A 17,638-nucleotide genomic window follows, 5' to 3' on the forward strand; every position below is an offset into this window, starting at 1 on the left:
AAAGAAGTGATAAGGCCTGGCAGTCTTCCCGCTGAGAGGCTGATCTCCTTATTCAGGTGTTGCTCTTTCTCTTTCAGTCTGTTTCTTGTCTCTGCACACGGGAACTGCACACGCATCGCCTGCCACACTCATGTGTGAAACCCATCCTGTATCACTCACCTACACCTGGGCACAGAACTACATACACCTGTGGACATGAATATGCACCCTCTTATGCCAAGTCAAACACCTGAACGCCATGCAAAAGCTGCCCCTCCTCACATGCTTCCTCCAGGACTAGGCCACTGGGAGCCCTGCCTCCCAGTTAGCAGTCCCAGAGTCCCACATCTCCTCCCCTGAGGCTGGGGAGTGAGCAAGGGGTAAAGAAGGGTGGCCGCAGAGGCCACTGGCCAGATTCCTTGAGCCTGGTTTAAAGGCCAGTCCCCCCAAACTGGACACCTTTCTGTGGTGTCCACCACAATTCCTCCCCACTGTGTCCTTTCTGGGGTTTTCCCTTCTGGAGCCCCCTGACCTTTCCTCCCCCACCCCAGTCACCCTCTGCACCAGAGTCTGGAGGTCTGTCTGCCCAGCTCCTGCCTGGAGGAATGCTTAATCTGGGGTGCAAGATTAAGGCTCGGGCCTAGGCTGGAGCCAGGGATGAGGGGTGTCCAAGAGGGAAGGCAGGCGGCTGTTATTCTTGGGACTGGAAGCTTTAGGATTGGATGTGAGGAAAGCAACTTCAGCACCCTTCCTTCAGGCCCTATCTCGTAGGTTAACAGTGCTTTCTCTCTCATTTGGCCGGGGGACAGCAGGGCAGTGGCCCTCCTGGAGGTGTTAGTCTGGATCTTCAAGTCTGGGCTTCTAGGGAAGTGGGAGCAGGGACAGGAGGGGCAGGAGAGGATATGCTAGCCAGACAGTTCCCACTGGCACAGCCACCTCTCTCTTGTCTTCATTCTCCAGAGGGAGCATCAGGAAGGAGGGGCTGGAAAGAAGGCAAAAGGAAGAAAGGAGGAGGGGAAGTCTAGCAGCGGCACCGCCAGGCCCAGAAAGCTGGAGAGCAAGGGTGGGCTGTGGGGGATGGCTCCAGGCCTGAAGATAAAGCCACATGAGCCTGTGCAGGGGGCAGCTGCTCTGAGCTCACAACCTTCAGGCCCTCAGGGTTCATTCGACCCCGGCCACCAGGCAGGCAATTGGCCTAGCTACCTTCTCCCTCCGCATCCCTCTCCGGAAGCCCGCAGGGAAGAGAGGAAAGGCAGGGCAGAGGGCCTGGGAGGGAGAGCTGTGCTGAAAGAGCATGGACCCTGGAGGAGAAGACCTGGATCTAAGTCTCATCTCTGCCACTTACTGTGTGACCCTGGCAAGTCACATAACCCTTTGAATCTGATTCCTCTTCTGTAAAGTGAGACTCATTTTTACCTCAAAGGGTTGTGATGAGAACTGCATTCAGTAAAGGGATAATCATTCTAGTCATTATGGTCAAGTCAGAGAAGGAGAGCAGATAAGACAAGCCCATCACCATCCAAAGGGTGTCTATCACTACACCTCGTTCTGAGAGGGGCTGATCCCTTCCCGGGTGCCCCATCTTACCATGCTGACAAAGTGATCAGGAGAAAGAGACAAAGACGCTGAAGCTGAGACACATAAAGGACCGAAACTAAGAGAAACTGGGGATGAGATGATGGAAAAAAGCAGAGAAGATGGCAAGAAAAGAGGGTCTAGCACCTGGCATGTGTCTGGCATGCAGTAGGCACACTGCAAGTGTTGAATGAAAGACGGACTTGGTGCCAAGAAGGAGGCTGGACCAATCCACTGGGAGTCAATAGGAACTTGTTGGGCAGAGCCATAATAGCTCTGGGAGTCATGAAAGGACGGAGACTTGCAATAAATGAAGCCAGCAACCCATACAGGCTAGAGCCAGACGCTGTGAGGCTGCTGCCAGCGGGACTCTCCCCCTGCTGCCCATCCTCCCACCCACTCCCCAGGCCTACACCATCCCCAACCAAGTCCTGCTTCTCACACCGTCTCAGTCCCTGCTGGCATCCTGGAGTCTCCTGGTGTCATCTCCCCTGGCCCCACAGAGAGCTCTCTATCTTCTGCAGCTCTGTGGGCAGTGGCAGGCTCAGGATGGGCATGGCTGGCATCCTCCTCTGGCTCCGGCTCCAGGAGCTTCTGTAACTCCATGTACAGCACACAGGCATCACTGCGTGACACATGCTCCCATCCACTCTCCCGCACGTGGAAAAGGTCTACAGAGCCCCCTGAATAGGCATCACGGTGGGTGGCGTGGGCCACGGCGCAGCGAGCCAGGGCGTAGGCTTCCTGGGTGCTCATGTCGTAGCGATAGCCACGGTCTAGCACGCCGTAGGCATAGGGAGATCCAGAGCCCACAGAGAAGATGTCCCCCTGCAGGCGGGTGCCGTCGCTATAGACGTAGAAGAGCTCAGGGCCAGAGCGGTCCCAGCCGCAGAGGGCAGTGGCCACACAGAGATCCAGTCCCCGGTATTGAGACATCATGGCTGACAAGAGCTTGGCAGCACTGGCCACACTGGGCAGCTGACCCTCCCTCAGTTCCCGAAGCCGCAGCTCCCGCTGTAATACCCGATACCAGGTAGCACAGTCGGCAGAGGTGCCAGAGGTGGTACCCAGGAGGTGCTGGTGCACAGGGATGACCTTGCATGAGGCTGGACACGCCACATAGCTGCCACAGGAGGAACGCGTGTCAGCTGCAGCAATGACTCCATGACGGAAGCGGAAGGCCAGAGTGGTAGTGCCGTGGGCCAGTCTGGGGCCATGGATCTGCAGGAAGGTTTGAGGGTCACAACCCCGGGGCACAGCCCAGCCGCCAGCCCGAGGCAGGTGAGGTGATGGTCCCTGGGTGTCAGGGGACTGCCACTTGCACACATCCTGCAGAGCCATCCCTGGGGCTGAATGAAGTTTGGAAGAAGCAAGCCAGGAATTTGTGGCTGGGGTCTGGTGGGATAGGAGGGACGCTACAGAGAAGCTGGGCCACAGCCAGAACCGGCCAGGAAGGTGTGTGAGCTGACGCTTCATTTCTCCTCAACCCCCAATTCAGGCTTTGGGATTGGCTGATGGAGCAGCCCCCTTCATCTCAGAGGACAGCTGAAAGGAGACAGGATGAGGGCTGTAGAGTCTCCAGCACTAGGAAGACGCTGCCTTCACGGTCAGACCTTCACCTTCTGCTGCCCATGACGCATCTGAGAGTCACCCAAAGAGTCTCCTGTCTGTCATCCTCCAACTATCTGGAGTTGGGTGGCGGGGGCTGGGGTAATGCAAAGAAACGTGGGCACAAATGGACGGAGCAGGGCTGGGCTCCTTGTTTCTCCCATGCGGGGCACTGGGCACGTAGAGACAAATAAGGCCCTGTCCCTGGCCTGAGAGGGCTCCCAGCCTAGGACGAGGTAAAGACAATTCAGTGGACTGATGTGGTCAGAATACAGTGCTGTAACCCCACTGAGGCAGGAGACCTTGGTGCTGGGGACTCCCTTCAGAGATATGGGAGCAAGGAACTCAGCTCATACTTCAAACTCAAGGGAAAGATGGGGAAAGAAAAATGGACTGAGGCTGGGCACAGTGGATCACACCAGTAATCTTAGCACTTTGAGAGACCAAGGCAGGTGGATGGCTTGAGCCCAAGAGTTCGAGACCACCCTGGGCAACATATCAAGACCCCCATCTCTACAAAATATATAAAAATTAGCCTGGGACAGGCTCGGAGGCCCATGCCTCCCAGCACTTTGGGAGGCCGAGGCAGGTGAATCACGAGGTCAGGAGTTCGAGACCAGCCTGGCCAATATGGTGAATCCCCACCTCTACTAAAAATACAAACAAAAAAAAAATTAGCTGGGTGTGGTGACGCACACTTGTAGTCCCAGCTGCTCAGGAGGCTGAGGCAGGAGAATTGCTCGAACCAGAAGGCGGAGGTTGCAGTGAGCTGAGATTGTGCCACTGCACTCCAGCCTGGGTGACAGAGCGAGACTCCATCTCAAAAAAAAAAAAAAAAATTAGCCAAGCATGGTGGCACATGCCTGTAGTCCCAGCTACTCAGGAAGCTGAGGTGAGAGGATCACCTGAGTCCAAGAGGTCAAGGCTGCAGTGAGCCGTGATTGTGCCACTGCACTCCTGCCTGGGCGACACAGTGACACCCTCTCTCAATAAAAAATAAAGGAAAATTTTAAAAAATAAAAATAAAAAAGGCCGCACATGGTGGCTCATGCCTGTAATCACAGCACTTTGGGAGACAGAGGAGGGCGGATCACCTGAGGTCAGGAGTATGAGACCAGCCTGCCCACCATGGTGAAACCCCCGTCTCTACTGAAAATACAAAAAAAATCAGCCGGGTGTGGTGGTGGATGTCTGCAATCCTAGCTGCTTGGGAGGCTGAGGCAGGAGAATCGCTTTAACCCGGGAGGTGGAGGTCGCAGTGAGCTGCCATTGCACTCCAGCCTGGGCAACAAGAGCGAAACTCCATCTCAAAAATTAATTAATTAATTAATTAATTAAAAGTGGACTAAAGCAAAGACAAGAGAAAAAAGAGCAAGAGAACTTTGTAACAGCGGAGAGGAGAAAGAGGCTGAAATATCTTCCACAAAGGCAGATTGCTGAGGAATGAAGGAAACTAGAACCTGAAGGTCTCTTTCTTCCTTGCTTTAGAGATAAATATGTCCTTCTATCTGTATACAGAGAAGGCATTCCTAACAGTTCTCTGGCAGTATGTCTTTGACTTGTGTTGAAGTCCAAAGGATCTAGTGGCCTTCTAGCTCCTGCTCCCCCTTCTGCCTAATAGTTCACAATGGCAACAGAGTGGCTTGTAATTCCAGGGTAGGAGAAACAACTGATCTTAACTCCATAATGTTGAGTCTATAAGTCTTAGACCAACCAGGGGTGTTAGAGTGGTGGGGTTGGTGGACCCTGATAGCTGACCCTTCAGAAAGTCGAAGTCAAGGCCAGGTGTGTTGGCTCACGCCTGTAATCTCAGCACGTTGGGAGGCCAAGGCAGGTGAATCACTTGAGCCCAGGAATTCGAGATCAGCCTGGGCAACATGGCGAAACCTCACCTCTACAAAAAATACAAAAACTTAGCCGGGTGTGGTGGTGTGTACCTGTAGTCCCAGCTACTTGGAAGGCTGAGGTGGGAGGATCACTTGAGCACTCACTGAATGAGGCTGCAGTGAGCTAAGATTGTGCCACTGCACTCCATGCACTCTAGCCTGGGCAACAAAGTAAGACCCTGTCTCAGAAAAAAAAAAAAAAATAGCCAGTTAATTGGGGCAGAGTGACAAACTGCAACTACTCCAGCAACATATGCCGTACATATATTTTACTAAACATTGCAGCTCAAGGTGGTGCTGTGGAAATGGATTTACTTGAAGAAACAGACCCACACACAAAGGAAAGAGTCTGGACCCTCCAGACATCATGATGGTGGGGCTGTGGCATCATAGCTTTCTGGGGTCTCACTACTAAGGAAAAGTGTAAACATGGTCATGGGAAAGTTGGAGAAACTCAAAGAGCATGCTAAGGTCCAACCAGTCCTTCTCTTCTCCTTGGTGTAGGACCACCAGGAAATCTTGCTGAAAGGTAAGAATATATCTTCTTTCTTTCTTTCTTTCTTTCTTTTTGAGACAGAGTTTCACTCTTGTCATCCAGACTGGAGTGCAATGGCGTGATCTTGGCTCACTGTAACCTCTGCCTCCCAGGCTCAAGCGATCCTCCTGCCCAGCCTCCCAAGTAGCTGGGATTACAGGCACCCCCAACACATCCAGGTAATTTTTGTACTTTTAGTAGAGACAGGGTTTCGCCATGCTGGCCAGGCTGGTCTCGAACTCCTGACCTGAGGTGATCCGCCCACCTGGGCCTCCCAAAGTATTAGGATTACAGGCGTGAGCCACTGCGCCTAGCCTAGAGTATATCTTCTTTCTAAAGTCTAAGTCTTAGACTCTTTATAGATGGATTGCCACCTCCCTAGATCAAGCCATTATCAAGTCAGGTCTGGACAGTTGAATGACCTCCTAATTAAGCACTCACCAGTCTCCCATTGTAATCTTACCCTCTACATGGACATGTTTTCCTAAAGTATCACTCAAATCCTGTGTTTTCTCTGCTAGAAAAACTTGGAGGGTTATAATATAAAATCAAAACTACCTCTTCTATCCCAAGCTGGCATGTAAGACCCACTATGGTCCAATCTAAATCTATCTATCACAGGCTCTTTTCTCTCTATTCCTAACACATCTCCCACCTCCCTTTCACCTGTTTGAATCCTATTCCACAGTCTGGCTTAAGTACCACCTATTGTGAAATTCCTTCCCAGGTATGGGCTGAGAAAGGAGAGGCTGTGAGTGGACCAAGTCAGATTTAGAAAAATGAATCCAGACCTTGACAAAGCCGTCCTGGACCTACAGCCTCTTTCCAATCTATATTGACTCCCTCGCCCACCTCTGAACCACAGCATTTATCATTTGTACTTCTCCTTAATGAGGTCCCCAGGAATAGGGACCCTGGAGCAGAGAACGTATGTGAGGTAAGTTGGGAATGGATTGTGGAAGGCCTTGAATGCTATGCTGAGGAGCTTGAATTCACAAAACTTTTTTTTTTTTTTTTGAGACGGAGTCTCACTCTGTCGCCCAGACTGGAGTGCAGTGGCACGATCTCTGCTCACTGTAACCTCCGCCTCCCGGGTTCAAGCAATTCTCCTGCCTCAGCCTCCAGAGTAGCTAGGACTACAGGCGCGTGTCACTACGCCTGGCTAATTTTCTGTATTTTTAGTAGTGACAGGGTTTCACCGTGTTAGTCAGGATGATCTTGATTTCCTGACCTTGTAATCCGCCCACCTCGGCCTCCCAAAGTGCTGGGATTACAGGCGTGAGCCACCGCGCCTGGCCCACAGAACATTTTTAAGCAGGTGAGTGTTAAGATCGAGATGATGTTTTAGGCTGGGCGCGGCGGCTCACGCCTGTAATCCCAGCACTTTGGGAGGCTGTGGCGGGCAGATCACCTGAGGTCAGGAGTTCAAGACCAGCCCGCCCAACATGGCAAAATCCTGTCTCTACTAAAAATAGAAGAAAAAAAATTAACTGGGCCTGGTGGCGCACGCCTGTAATCCCAGCTACTCGGGAGGCTGAGGCAGGAGAATTGCTTGAACCTGGGAGGCAGAGGTTGCAGTGAGCAGAGATCGTGCCACTGCACTCCAGCCTGGGCGACAATAGCAAAACTCTATTAAAAAAAAAAAAAATGGTGTTTTAGGAAAATGAATCTGATGCTGTGCAGAATGAATTAGAGAGTGACAATTTAGACCCATAAATCAGTTAGGAGAAGGCCAGGCACGGTGGTTCACACCTGTAATCCCAGCACTTTGGAAGACTGAGGCAGGCAGATCGTCTGAGGTTGGGAGTTCAAGACCAGCCTGGCCTATATGGCAAAATCCCATCTCTACTTAAAATACAAAAAAAAAAAATTATCCAGGCGATTCATCCTGGCTAACACGGTGAAACCCCATCTCTACTAAAAAATACAAAAAAAAACAAAAATTAGCGGGCATGGTGGCGGGCACCTGTAGTCCTAGCTACTTGGGAGGCTGAGGCAGGAGAATGGCGTGAACCCGGGAGGCAGAGCTTGCAGTGAGCCGAGATTGTGCCACTGCACGCCAGCCTGGGTGACAGAGCGAGACTCCGTCTCAAAAAAAAAAAAAAAATTATCCAGGTGTGGTGGCACACACCTGTAGTTCCAGCTACTTGGGAGGCTACGGCAGGAGAATCACTTGAATCCAGGAGGTAGAGGTTGCAGTGAGCCAATATTGCGCCACTGCACTCCAGCCTGGGCGACAGAGCGAGACTCCATCTCAAAAATAAAATAAAATAAGGAGAATATTTCAGCAATTCCAGAATGAGGACATAAGAAGCCAAAGGTGGTATCAGTTGTAATGAAAAAGAATGTGAGAAACACTCAAGTGGAAATAATCAACAGGACCATGCAACTAACTGGATATGAAGGAAAGAAAAAAGCTGTAAAAGATAAGCAAGGACTTCAAGCCTTTGTGCCTAGAAGATCACTGCTGTCATTCTTTCGGGTGTTCATTTGGCAAATATGTATTAAGCATACAGTGGGTACAGAAATGAATAGTAAATACTTGTATTTCAAAGCTCACAATCCGGTAGGAGATAAATGTAATTTCTAACCAGGTAAAATGTAAAAGGGCCTTAAGAGAGGTACACATGCTATCAGTGGCAGAGTGAAAAACCACTGGAAGAAGGCAGAAAGACTAGTTGCACTGCAGGGGTGACTGCAAAATAATATATGCTCAGCAAACAGACGCACTCTGCATTTTCCACATCATCCAAGTGTGAAACACAAAGATCTCCTGTTTAATTCTATTCTGATGATTGGATTTGGAAAGCGTTGCCAATTTCAGCATTAAAAATACAGCATAGGCCAGGCGCAGTGGCTCACACCTGTAATCCCAGTACTTTGGGAGGCCGAGGCGAGCGGATCACCTGAGGTCAAGAGTTTGAGACCAGCGTGGCCAATATGGTGAAATCCCACCTCTACTAAAAATACAAAAATTAGCCAGGCGTGAGGCCGGGCACGGTGGCTCATGCCTGTAATCCCAGCACTTTGGGAGGCCGAGGTGGGTGGATCACGAGGTCAGGAGATCAAGACCATCCTGGCTAACAGGGTGAAACCCCGTCTCTACTAAAAACACACACACACACACACACACACACACACACACACACACACAAATTAGCCTGTAGTGGTGGCAGGCGCCTGTAATCCCAGCTACTCGGGAGGCTGAGGCAGGAGAATCGCTTGAACCCGGGAAGCAGAGGTTGCAGTGAGCAGAGATCGTGCCACTATGTTCCAGCCTGGGGGACACAGCAAGACTTGGTCTCAAAAAACAAACAAACAAACAAACAAACAAAAACAATACAGCATATGCAGAGTCTGCTGGGGGAAAGATGGGGCCGAACTGGGCATCAGAGGAAAGTGGAATTTCGGTGTTGATAGATGTTGCTGCTAGAATCCAACAAGGAAGGCCAGAGACTGACTTCATAGAACCATAAAGCAGGAGGCAACATTTCATACATATGCACACTTCCTGGTTTGTTATAGTTCCCAAAAGATTTGAAAAATGAAGGTGGGTGGAGGGAGGAAGAGGCAATGAAATATAGTATGTTCCTGAATAAAAGGCATCATCTTAGCAAGTTGAAGTTAGAGAATCTCTTGGTACATATTTATGCAGTCTCAACCGTCCTCCCGTCTCTGAGATGGTAAATTACTACTGGCACTTATTCAGGTCTGAACTGAGAATCTAGTTTGTGGATTAACTGGACCCTTTGCTTTTTCTCCTTCCATCTGCCTTTTAGGCAATTCATTACTTATTCGAATCTCCACCAGAAGGTAGGAGTCAAGAGAACGAATATTGGAACCGGTTACTGTTAAAGAAGGGTTGCTGTATGGCGACTGACAACAAGAGGTATAGCACTTTTATTTTGTTGCGTTTTTTTACCACTAATTGCTGTGGTTTAACTAATATAGGGAAATGGCCTCAGAATGGATCATTATTTTACCCAATTTTAGAAGGTGCCCTTAAACAAGATGGCAACCTCAGGCGCGTTAACAAGGTGCTGAAGCAGCAGCGATGTAACCTGTTGCTTGGACACCAGGCTGGAGTGGGAGGACTCACCGCTAAGGGTTCAGAACCGATTTTCAACCAGTCACGCCCTTCTCAAAGATGGCTGACCTCACTTCCCTTACGCAACATGGACGTTTTCAGTCACTTCCTGTGATTTTGAGGTTATTCTGATCCAGGACTACTTGCATGACCAAAGCCAAGATGGCAGGTACGTCCTTTTAGAATTTAAGGTTAGTGAAGCCATCTATTTCCCCGACCCCCTTCAGTGAAAATGGTCTTTCGCATCTGGCTCTTCTTTTTGGAGGCGTGCTTGCCAGTAGTCAAAATGGCTCCCTTCCGGAATAGATTTAATAGGAAGTGAAGCTGTGACGGCGAGGCGTTGCCCGGCCCCTCTTTGCTAGGCGTTCTCAGAATTAGTTCTTTCTGCCCACACTAGACATGGCGCTTGCCAGCGTGTTGGAGAGACCGCTACCGGTGAACCAGCGCGGGTTTTTCGGACTTGGGGGTCGTGCAGATCTGCTGGATCTAGGTCCAGGGAGTCTCAGTGATGGTCTGAGCCTGGCCGCGCCCGGCTGGGGTGTCCCAGAAGAGCCAGGAATCGAAATGCTTCATGGAACAACCACCCTGGCCTTCAAGGTGTGGAGCCAGCCCCCTTGCCAGGCTGAGTACTGAACGCCCGCGACTTGCCTGGCCTCCCAGCCTGACCGGAGTTTGCGGTGGCCTTGGCCACCAACCCAGGCGGAGGCTGGGTCCTCTCGTTCGGACCGCAGCAGTTTTGCTGTCTCATTGGCCCAGGAGGCCCCTGTCTTTGCTCTGGTTGGAAAGGGTGGCGGTGGGGCCGGGGGTAAGTCGGGGGAGGAAGCTGAGGCCTCTTGGGTTGATTCCTAGGCGACCCCAGGTTGCTGCTGTTCAGGATCTTCTAGCTGGGAAAGGCCGCAACAACAATGAATCTTGGCCGAGGGAAGGCTATTGTAACCGTTTACCAAAGTTTTGGAAACTGGGCGGCCCCTCAAAGCAAGGGTAACTGAAACTGGCATGAAGGGGAAGCGTGGTGAGGGTAAGCATTGTACTAAGAATCAGACATTTGGGGTTCCTTGCCCAGCTCTGCAATAACTAGCTCTGGATTGAGAAATCATTCGATTTCATTGAACCTGTTTCCTCATCTGTAAAATGATTTTTTTTTTTTTTTTTTTGAAACAGGGCTTTTCCCTGTCGCTCAGGCTGGAGTGCAGTGGCTCCAGCGCCTCAGCCTCCAGAGTAGCTGAGACTATAGGCACACACCACCACGACAGGCTAAGTTTTTTTACTTTTTGTAGAGATGGATCTCCCTGTGTTGCCCAGGCTGGTCTCCAGCACCTGGCCTCAAGCGGTCCTCCCGCCTTGGTCTCCCAAAATGCCTGGGTTACAGGAGTGAGCCACCACGCCCATCCTATAAAATGAATTTAATATGGGTTATATCCATGTCAAGGGATTGATGTGAAGCTCGGGTGACATTAATATATGGGGAAGTATAGAAGTATACTGTGAAGTATAAAAGGACGGAGAAAGAGATGTGCTGGGTTTCGAGTGATGCGAAAAGAAGTATGTAGGAGTGTTTTTGTGGTCTTATGTGGCCTGTTTTGTGTTTTCTTCTGATCTTAACAGTTCCGCCATGGAGTCATAGTTGCAGCTGACTCCAGGGCTACAGCGGGTGCTTACATTGCCTCCCAGACGGTGAAGAAGGTGATAGAGATCAACCCATACCTGCTAGGCACCATGGCTGGGGGCGCAGCGGATTGCAGCTTCTGGGAACGGCTGTTGGCTCGGCAATGTCGAATCTATGAGCTTCGAAATAAGGAACGCATCTCTGTAGCAGCTGCCTCCAAACTGCTTGCCAACATGGTGTATCAGTACAAAGGCATGGGGCTGTCCATGGGCACCATGATCTGTGGCTGGGATAAGAGAGGCCCAGGTGAGTTAAGCTGCAACCACATGATCCTTGGGCTGACACTACAGTGAGGAGGGGTTGGATGGACAGATGAATTAAAGGGCTTGGTGTCAATGCTGAAGAAGTGTAATTAGGTCCTTAGCCCTTCCTTCTCTTTTTTTTTTTTCCTGTTTTTTTAGACTGTGTCTCATTCTGTCGCTCAGGCTGGAGTGCAGTGGCATGATCTCAGCTCACTGCAGCCTCCGCCCCCAGGTTCAGGAATTCAAGACCAGCCTGGCCAACATGGCGAAACCCCGTCTCTACTAAAAATACAAAAATTAGCCCGGCGTGGTGGCGGGCGCCTGTAATACCAGCTACTCAGGAGGCTGAGGCATGAGAATTGCTTGAACCCAGGAGGTGGATGTTGCAGTGAGCAGAGATCGTGCCACTGCACTCCAGCCTGGGCGACAGAGTGAGACTCTGTCAAAAAAAAAAAGAATTTAAGAATTCGTTGAAGGCCGGGCGTGGTGGCTCACTCCTGTAATCCTAGCACTTTGGGAGGCTGAGACGGTGGATCACAAGGTCAGGAGATCGAGACCATCCTGGCTAACACGGTGAAACCCCGTCTCTACTAAAAATACAAAAAATTAGCTGGGCATGGTGGTGGTCGCCTGTAGTCCCAGCTACTTGGGAGGCTGAGGCAGGAGAATGGCGTGAACCCAGGAGGTGGAGCTTGCAGTGAGCCGAGATCTTGCCACTGCACTCCAGACTGGGCAACAGAGCAAGACTCCATCTCAAAAAAAAAAAAACAAAAAACAAAATGAGCTGGCTGTGGTGGCACATGCCTGTAATCCCAGCTACTCAGGGAGATGAGGCAGGAGAATCTCTTGAACCCTGGAGGTGCATGCCTGTAATCCCAGCTACTCAGGAGGCTGAGGCAGGAGAATCAATCACTTGAACCTGGGAGGCAGAGGTTGCAGTAAGCTGAGATTGTGCCATTGCACTCCAGCTTGGGAAACAAGAAAGAAACTTTGTCTCAAAAATCAGTCAGTCAATCAATCAATAAATAAAAAGAACCAGTCAAATGCGGAAGGAGTTTTGAGGAGGAAGAGATTACTTATGATGGGAGGAATTGGGGAAGACTTCATGGATTGGTGGTGGTTGTCCTGGATGTGAAAAAGGGAAAGGGAACATAACAAAGAAAGGGAGGAAAGAAGCATGAGCTTTTGAGGAGTAACTGAAAGTCCAGTTTAATTGGAAATAAGTGGGTGAAGGGGAATAGTGAGCCATAAAGCCAGAAGGGTACTTTGGAACCAGATGATGACCCCCCTCTAGGCAAGAGAGCATGGCACTGGGGCTGAGAAGGGGCCAGAGAAAGGAGTAAGGTAGACATCAGAATCACCTGAACCTGAAAACCAATAAGGGCAGTGGTGCTCAAGCTGGCTTGGATTAAAATCACCTGGGGGACTTAAAAAACAAGTTCCATACCTGTTTCCCACCCCACACCAGTTACAAAAAATACCTAGGGTAAGTCCTGTGCATTTTTGAAAAAACTCTTTGTTAGATGACTCTAGTGCACAGTGAGATGTGAGAACCACTGAAACAGGAAAAAGAGTAGTGATGCTATTGGCAGAATTTCAGAAGATAGGAGGAAGTGTGGGTTGGTGGTGCACAAGAGAGATGAGTGTGGTAGGTAATGGAGAACCACTGGTATCTAAGTTTAGGAAGTTTGAATCTGTACATGATGACAAAGACATCCAGCTGGAGGGATCCAGTAGGCAGTTGGGATTGAACACTTTGTCTAAATTTTCATCTGTACCAAAAGTCAGCTAGTTTTTTCATAAAGGGCCAAATAGTAAATATTTTAGGCCTGCAGGCCTAAATCTTTGTCTCAAATACTTAACTCTGCCGGTGTTGCACAAAACAACCATAGACAGTATGGAAACAGTGGCTCTGTTCCAATAACATTTTAATTACAAAAATAAAGGCAGTTGGCCTGGCTAAACCCTGGTCTATACCAGCAATAGAAATATGATGTGAGCCATATATGTAATTTTACATTTTATACTAGCTACGCTTTTAAAATTTAAAAAAAATTAATTTAAATATATTTTGTTTAACCTAATAAATCCAAAATATTATGTTAGCAGGTAGTACTAGTTCATTTCAAATGCTCAACTAGTCCTATGTGGCTAGTGGCTACCATATGGACAGTGCAGGTCTTTACAATGTGATTACAAACTCTAGGCTTTATTATCCTCCTGTGTAAAGTATGTCTTGTTCTCCAGATAGTCTAAACTCTTTGAGTTCTGGGATTATGGAGTTTGTTTTTCTGTCACACAGGCTGCAGTGCAGTGGCATAATCACAGCTCACTGTAGCCTCAACCTCCTGGGCTCAAGTGACTGGGATTATGGGGTCTTTTGATGGGGGGAGTGGGGATTATGTTTTGTTTGTTTGTTTGTTTTTTGAGACAGAGTTTCACTCTTGTTGCCCAGGCTGGAGTGCAATGGTGCGATCTCGGCTCACTGCATCCTCCACCTCCCAGGTTCAAGTGATTCTCCTGCCTCCGCCTCCTGAGTAGCTGGGATTACAGGCATGCGCCACCACGCCCGGCTAATTTTGTGTTTTTAGTAGAGACAGGGTTTCTCCATGTTGGTCAGGCTTGTCTTGAACTCCTGGCCTCAGGTGACCCACCTGCCTCGGCCTCCCAAAGTGCTGGGATTACAGGTTTGAGCCACTGCGCCTGGCCGGGGATTATGTTTTAAATGTTATCTTTCACAGTGTCTGAAGTTCTGTGCTTGAAACCTAAGTCATTTGGAATGTACTTGTTTTGTGGGTGTGCTGAGAGGATCGGCAACATGGCAAGGTAGTTATTATAATATAAGGTGAGATGGGGTGGTATGTTGTAGAATCCTGGAGTCTTAAATATTAAATTTTATTCCTTCAGGTTTTTTTTTTTTTCTGAAGACAGCATCTCAGTCTGTTGCCCAAGCTGGAGTGTGGTGGTATGATTATAGCTTACTGCAGCCTGCAAGTCCTGAGCTCAAACAATCCTCCTGTTTCAACCTCCCACAGACATGCACCACCACACTCAGCTAGCTTTTAAAAAAATAATAATAATTTTATAGAAGTCCTATCTTGTATTTATGTTGGCTTCCCTGGGTTTCTCTTTTATATATATATATTATTTTATTTATTTATTATTATTATTATTTTTTTTTTTTTTTGAGACAAAGTCTCGCTCTGTCTCCCAGGCTGGAGTGCAGTGGCGCGATCTCGGCTCACCGCAAGCTCCGCCTCCCGGGTTTACACCATTCTCCTGCCTCAGCCTCCTGAGTAGCTGGGACTGCAGGCGACCGCAACCACACCCGGCTAATTTTTTGTTTTTTAGTAGAGACGGGGTTTCACCGTGTTAGCCAGGATGATCTCGATCTCCTGACCTCGTGATCCACCCGCCTTGGCCTCCCAAAGTGCTGGGATTACAGGCGTTAGCCACCGCGCCTGGCCTATTTATTATATTATTTTGAGACAGAGTTTCACTCTTGTTGCCCAGGCTGGAGTGCAATGGCGCGATCTTGGCTCACCGCAACCTTTGCCTCCCAGGTTCAAGTGATTCTCCTGCGTCAGCCTCCTGAGTAGCTGGGATTATAGGCATGTGCCACCACGCCTGGCAAATTTTGTATTTTTAGTAGAGATGGGGTTTCTTCATGTTTGTCAGGCTGGTCTCAAACTCCTGACCTCAGGTGATCTGCCCACCTCAGCCTCCCAAAGTGCTGGGATTACAGGCGTGAGCCACCGCGCCCGGCCTATTTTTTTATTTTTTTAAATTTTATTCTAGGTTTTAAGAGAACTACTGCTGGCCGGGCGAGGTGGCTCACGCCTGTAATCCCAGCACTTTGGGAGTCCGAGAAGGGCAGATCCCCAGAGGTCAGGAGTTCAAGACCAGCCTGACCAACATGGTGAAACCCTGTCTCTACTAAAAATACAAAAATTAGCTGGGCGTGGTTGCGAGCGCCTGTAATCCTAGCTACCTGGGAAGCTGAGGCAGGAGAATCACTTTAACCCAGGAGGCGGAGGTTGTGGTGAGCCGAGATTGCGCCATTGCGCTCTAGCTTGGGCAACAAGAGCAAAACTCCATCTCAAAAAAAAAGAACTACTGCCTTGGCATATGAATTAGATATCAAAAGGGGTGATCTTTTTTTTTCCTGCTAACCTCATCTCCCTTTCCAGGCCTCTACTACGTGGACAGTGAAGGGAACCGGATTTCAGGGGCCACCTTCTCTGTAGGTTCTGGCTCTGTGTATGCGTATGGGGTCATGGATCGGGGCTATTCCTATGACCTGGAAGTGGAGCAGGCCTATGATCTGGCCCGTCGAGCCATCTACCAAGCCACCTACAGAGATGCCTACTCAGGAGGTGCAGTCAACCTCTACCACGTGCGGGAGGATGGCTGGATCCGAGTCTCCAGTGACAATGTAGCTGATCTACATGAGAAGTATAGTGGCTCTGCCCCCTGAAAGAGGGTGGATGCAGCTGCTTATGTTTCTTGGGGTGACTGTCATTGGTAATACGGACACAGTGACCCATCCTCCATCCTATTTATAGTGGAAGGGCCTTCAATTGTATCAGTACTTTTTTTTAAGCTCTGGCACATTGACCTCTATGTGTTACCAGTCGTTAATGAGCTGCTGCAGAGGTGACTATTTGTTTTACTTTCTTGGATGTTAACATTACACTACTCACTACTCAACCTCAGCCTGTGTTGCATCTTTTGTCCACACTGTCCCTCCTCCAAGCACTTTTCAGTCAAATAAGCCAGGACAGTGGGAGGGAAGTGACTGTAATTACAGGAAACAGTGGTGTGAAGACATTGTCTAGTGAATACATTAATGTCCCCACTCATGAAGCTAATAACGGAGAAGGAGAGAGAGGCAGGGAGGAGGGAGACACTTCTCGATTTGGTTTACAAAGAGATGAAAAGTTGATGAGGTGGAAAGATGCACAGGGCTGTACCAGGCAGGGCTCCAGTGGAAAAGGCTGTCACCCTGTGGTGGGGGAAGGGAGGCTGAGGCTACATGCAGAGCGGAAGGGTGAAGAGGGTAAATCTTGACTCTTAAACTAACTGGGAAGGGAAGGCTTGGACCCTGGGAAGGGGAGGACAAAGAAGTGGCTGTGAAAGCAGTAGTAACCACAAGCTTGGTGATCCTTGTCCTTTTGGTCCTCCAGTGCATATGTGTGGAGGGGAGAGGGTAGTGATGGTGATTTTATAGCCTCCTGGTCAGGAAGCAGCACTAAATTGTCACTGGAATGTGTGGGTGGGGAAGAGGCCCTGCTGAGAGCAGAGAGATGGCTGATTTATCACACCCAGCACTACTGGGGCTGGGGGGAGTTCCCAAGCTATGGTGGCAGCAGATGGCAAGGCCTTCTGTTAAAGAGAAGACGGGATAGAGGAGGTTGATGAGAGAAACCTTTAAAAAATGGGAGCGGACACAAACAATACCACCTTGTATTTAGTCAGAAGGCAGAAAGTGGTTGGTGAAGGTGACAACCCAGTGTCATGTTTTGAGACTGAGAGGTTTGGAGAGGTCATTCACAGAAGAAGAGGGGGTAAACCCTCCTCTCCTGTACTGCAGCTACCTTCCCTTCCCCCTCAGCCTTGTGCAGTCTTTGTATTGATTGATGAGGGCTGTCGGCCAGGAACTGATCGAGGCTTGTTAATTGCATTTGTCAAATGCAGGGAAATTGGGAATTAGTGAAATCATAGAAGGGGGTTTGGAAAACAAATGACTCGTGCCTAAGGAAATTTTTTGCAGGAAAGTATCTCAGGAGCCCCTGCAGTCAGGGAGCTGCTGGTGTGGACTCAGACTACATGGTTGAAATAGGCAGGAGCTGGGCCGGGCACAGTGGCTCAGGCTTGTAATCCCAGCACCAGCACTTCGGGAGACTGAGGCGGGCAGATCACTTGATGCCAGGAGTTTGAGACCAGTCTGGCCAACATGGTGAAACCTGTCTCTACTAAAAATACAAAAAATTAGCTGGGTGTGGTGGCAGGCACCTGTAATCCCAGCTACTTGGGAGGCTGAGGCAGAGGTTGCAGTGA

The 17,638-nt window shown here is 49.5% G+C and overlaps 2 protein-coding genes across 3 annotated transcripts; one reads left to right on the top strand and one right to left on the bottom strand.

Moving 5' to 3' along the window:
- Nucleotides 1–1,989: 1,989 nt before the first annotated feature.
- PSMB11 (proteasome subunit beta 11) lies at nucleotides 1,990–3,178 on the bottom strand. Its single transcript, XM_019009513.3, has one exon. The coding sequence runs from the start codon at nucleotides 3,028–3,030 to the stop codon at nucleotides 1,993–1,995; it is 1,038 nt and encodes a 345-aa protein (XP_018865058.2). The 5' UTR covers nucleotides 3,031–3,178; the 3' UTR covers nucleotides 1,990–1,992.
- Nucleotides 3,179–9,731: 6,553 nt separating this feature from the next.
- Nucleotides 9,732–16,288, top strand: PSMB5 (proteasome 20S subunit beta 5). Of its 2 annotated transcripts, XM_063697798.1 has the most exons (4): nucleotides 10,034–10,267; nucleotides 11,276–11,582; nucleotides 14,320–14,404; nucleotides 15,769–16,288. In XM_063697798.1, exons 1-4 carry the CDS (start codon nucleotides 10,070–10,072, stop codon nucleotides 15,788–15,790), a joined length of 612 nt encoding a protein of 203 aa, XP_063553868.1. In that variant the 5' UTR covers nucleotides 10,034–10,069; the 3' UTR covers nucleotides 15,791–16,288. The 2 variants fall into 2 exon arrangements, with proteins under 2 accessions (XP_004054980.1, XP_063553868.1); XM_004054932.4 differs by lacking the exon at nucleotides 14,320–14,404 and having other exon boundaries at nucleotides 9,732–10,267.
- The last annotated feature ends 1,350 nt before the right edge of the window (nucleotides 16,289–17,638 follow it).

The sequence above is a fragment of the Gorilla gorilla genome, chromosome 15 (genome assembly GCF_029281585.2).
Source record: "Gorilla gorilla gorilla isolate KB3781 chromosome 15, NHGRI_mGorGor1-v2.1_pri, whole genome shotgun sequence".
Lineage (NCBI taxonomy): Eukaryota > Metazoa > Chordata > Mammalia > Primates > Hominidae > Gorilla > Gorilla gorilla.

Coding starts and splice junctions, on each gene's coding strand:
- PSMB5 (XM_004054932.4), top strand. CDS start 10,070: ATGGCGCTTGCCAGCGTGTTGGAGAGACCGCTACCGGTGAACCAGCGC. Junction 10,268..11,275: donor CAACCACCCTGGCCTTCAAG/GTGTGGAGCCAG, acceptor TGATCTTAACAG/TTCCGCCATGGAGTCATAGT. Junction 11,583..15,768: donor CTGGGATAAGAGAGGCCCAG/GTGAGTTAAGCT, acceptor CTCCCTTTCCAG/GCCTCTACTACGTGGACAGT.
- PSMB11 (XM_019009513.3), bottom strand. CDS start 3,030: ATGAAGCGTCAGCTCACACACCTTCCTGGCCGGTTCTGGCTGTGGCCC.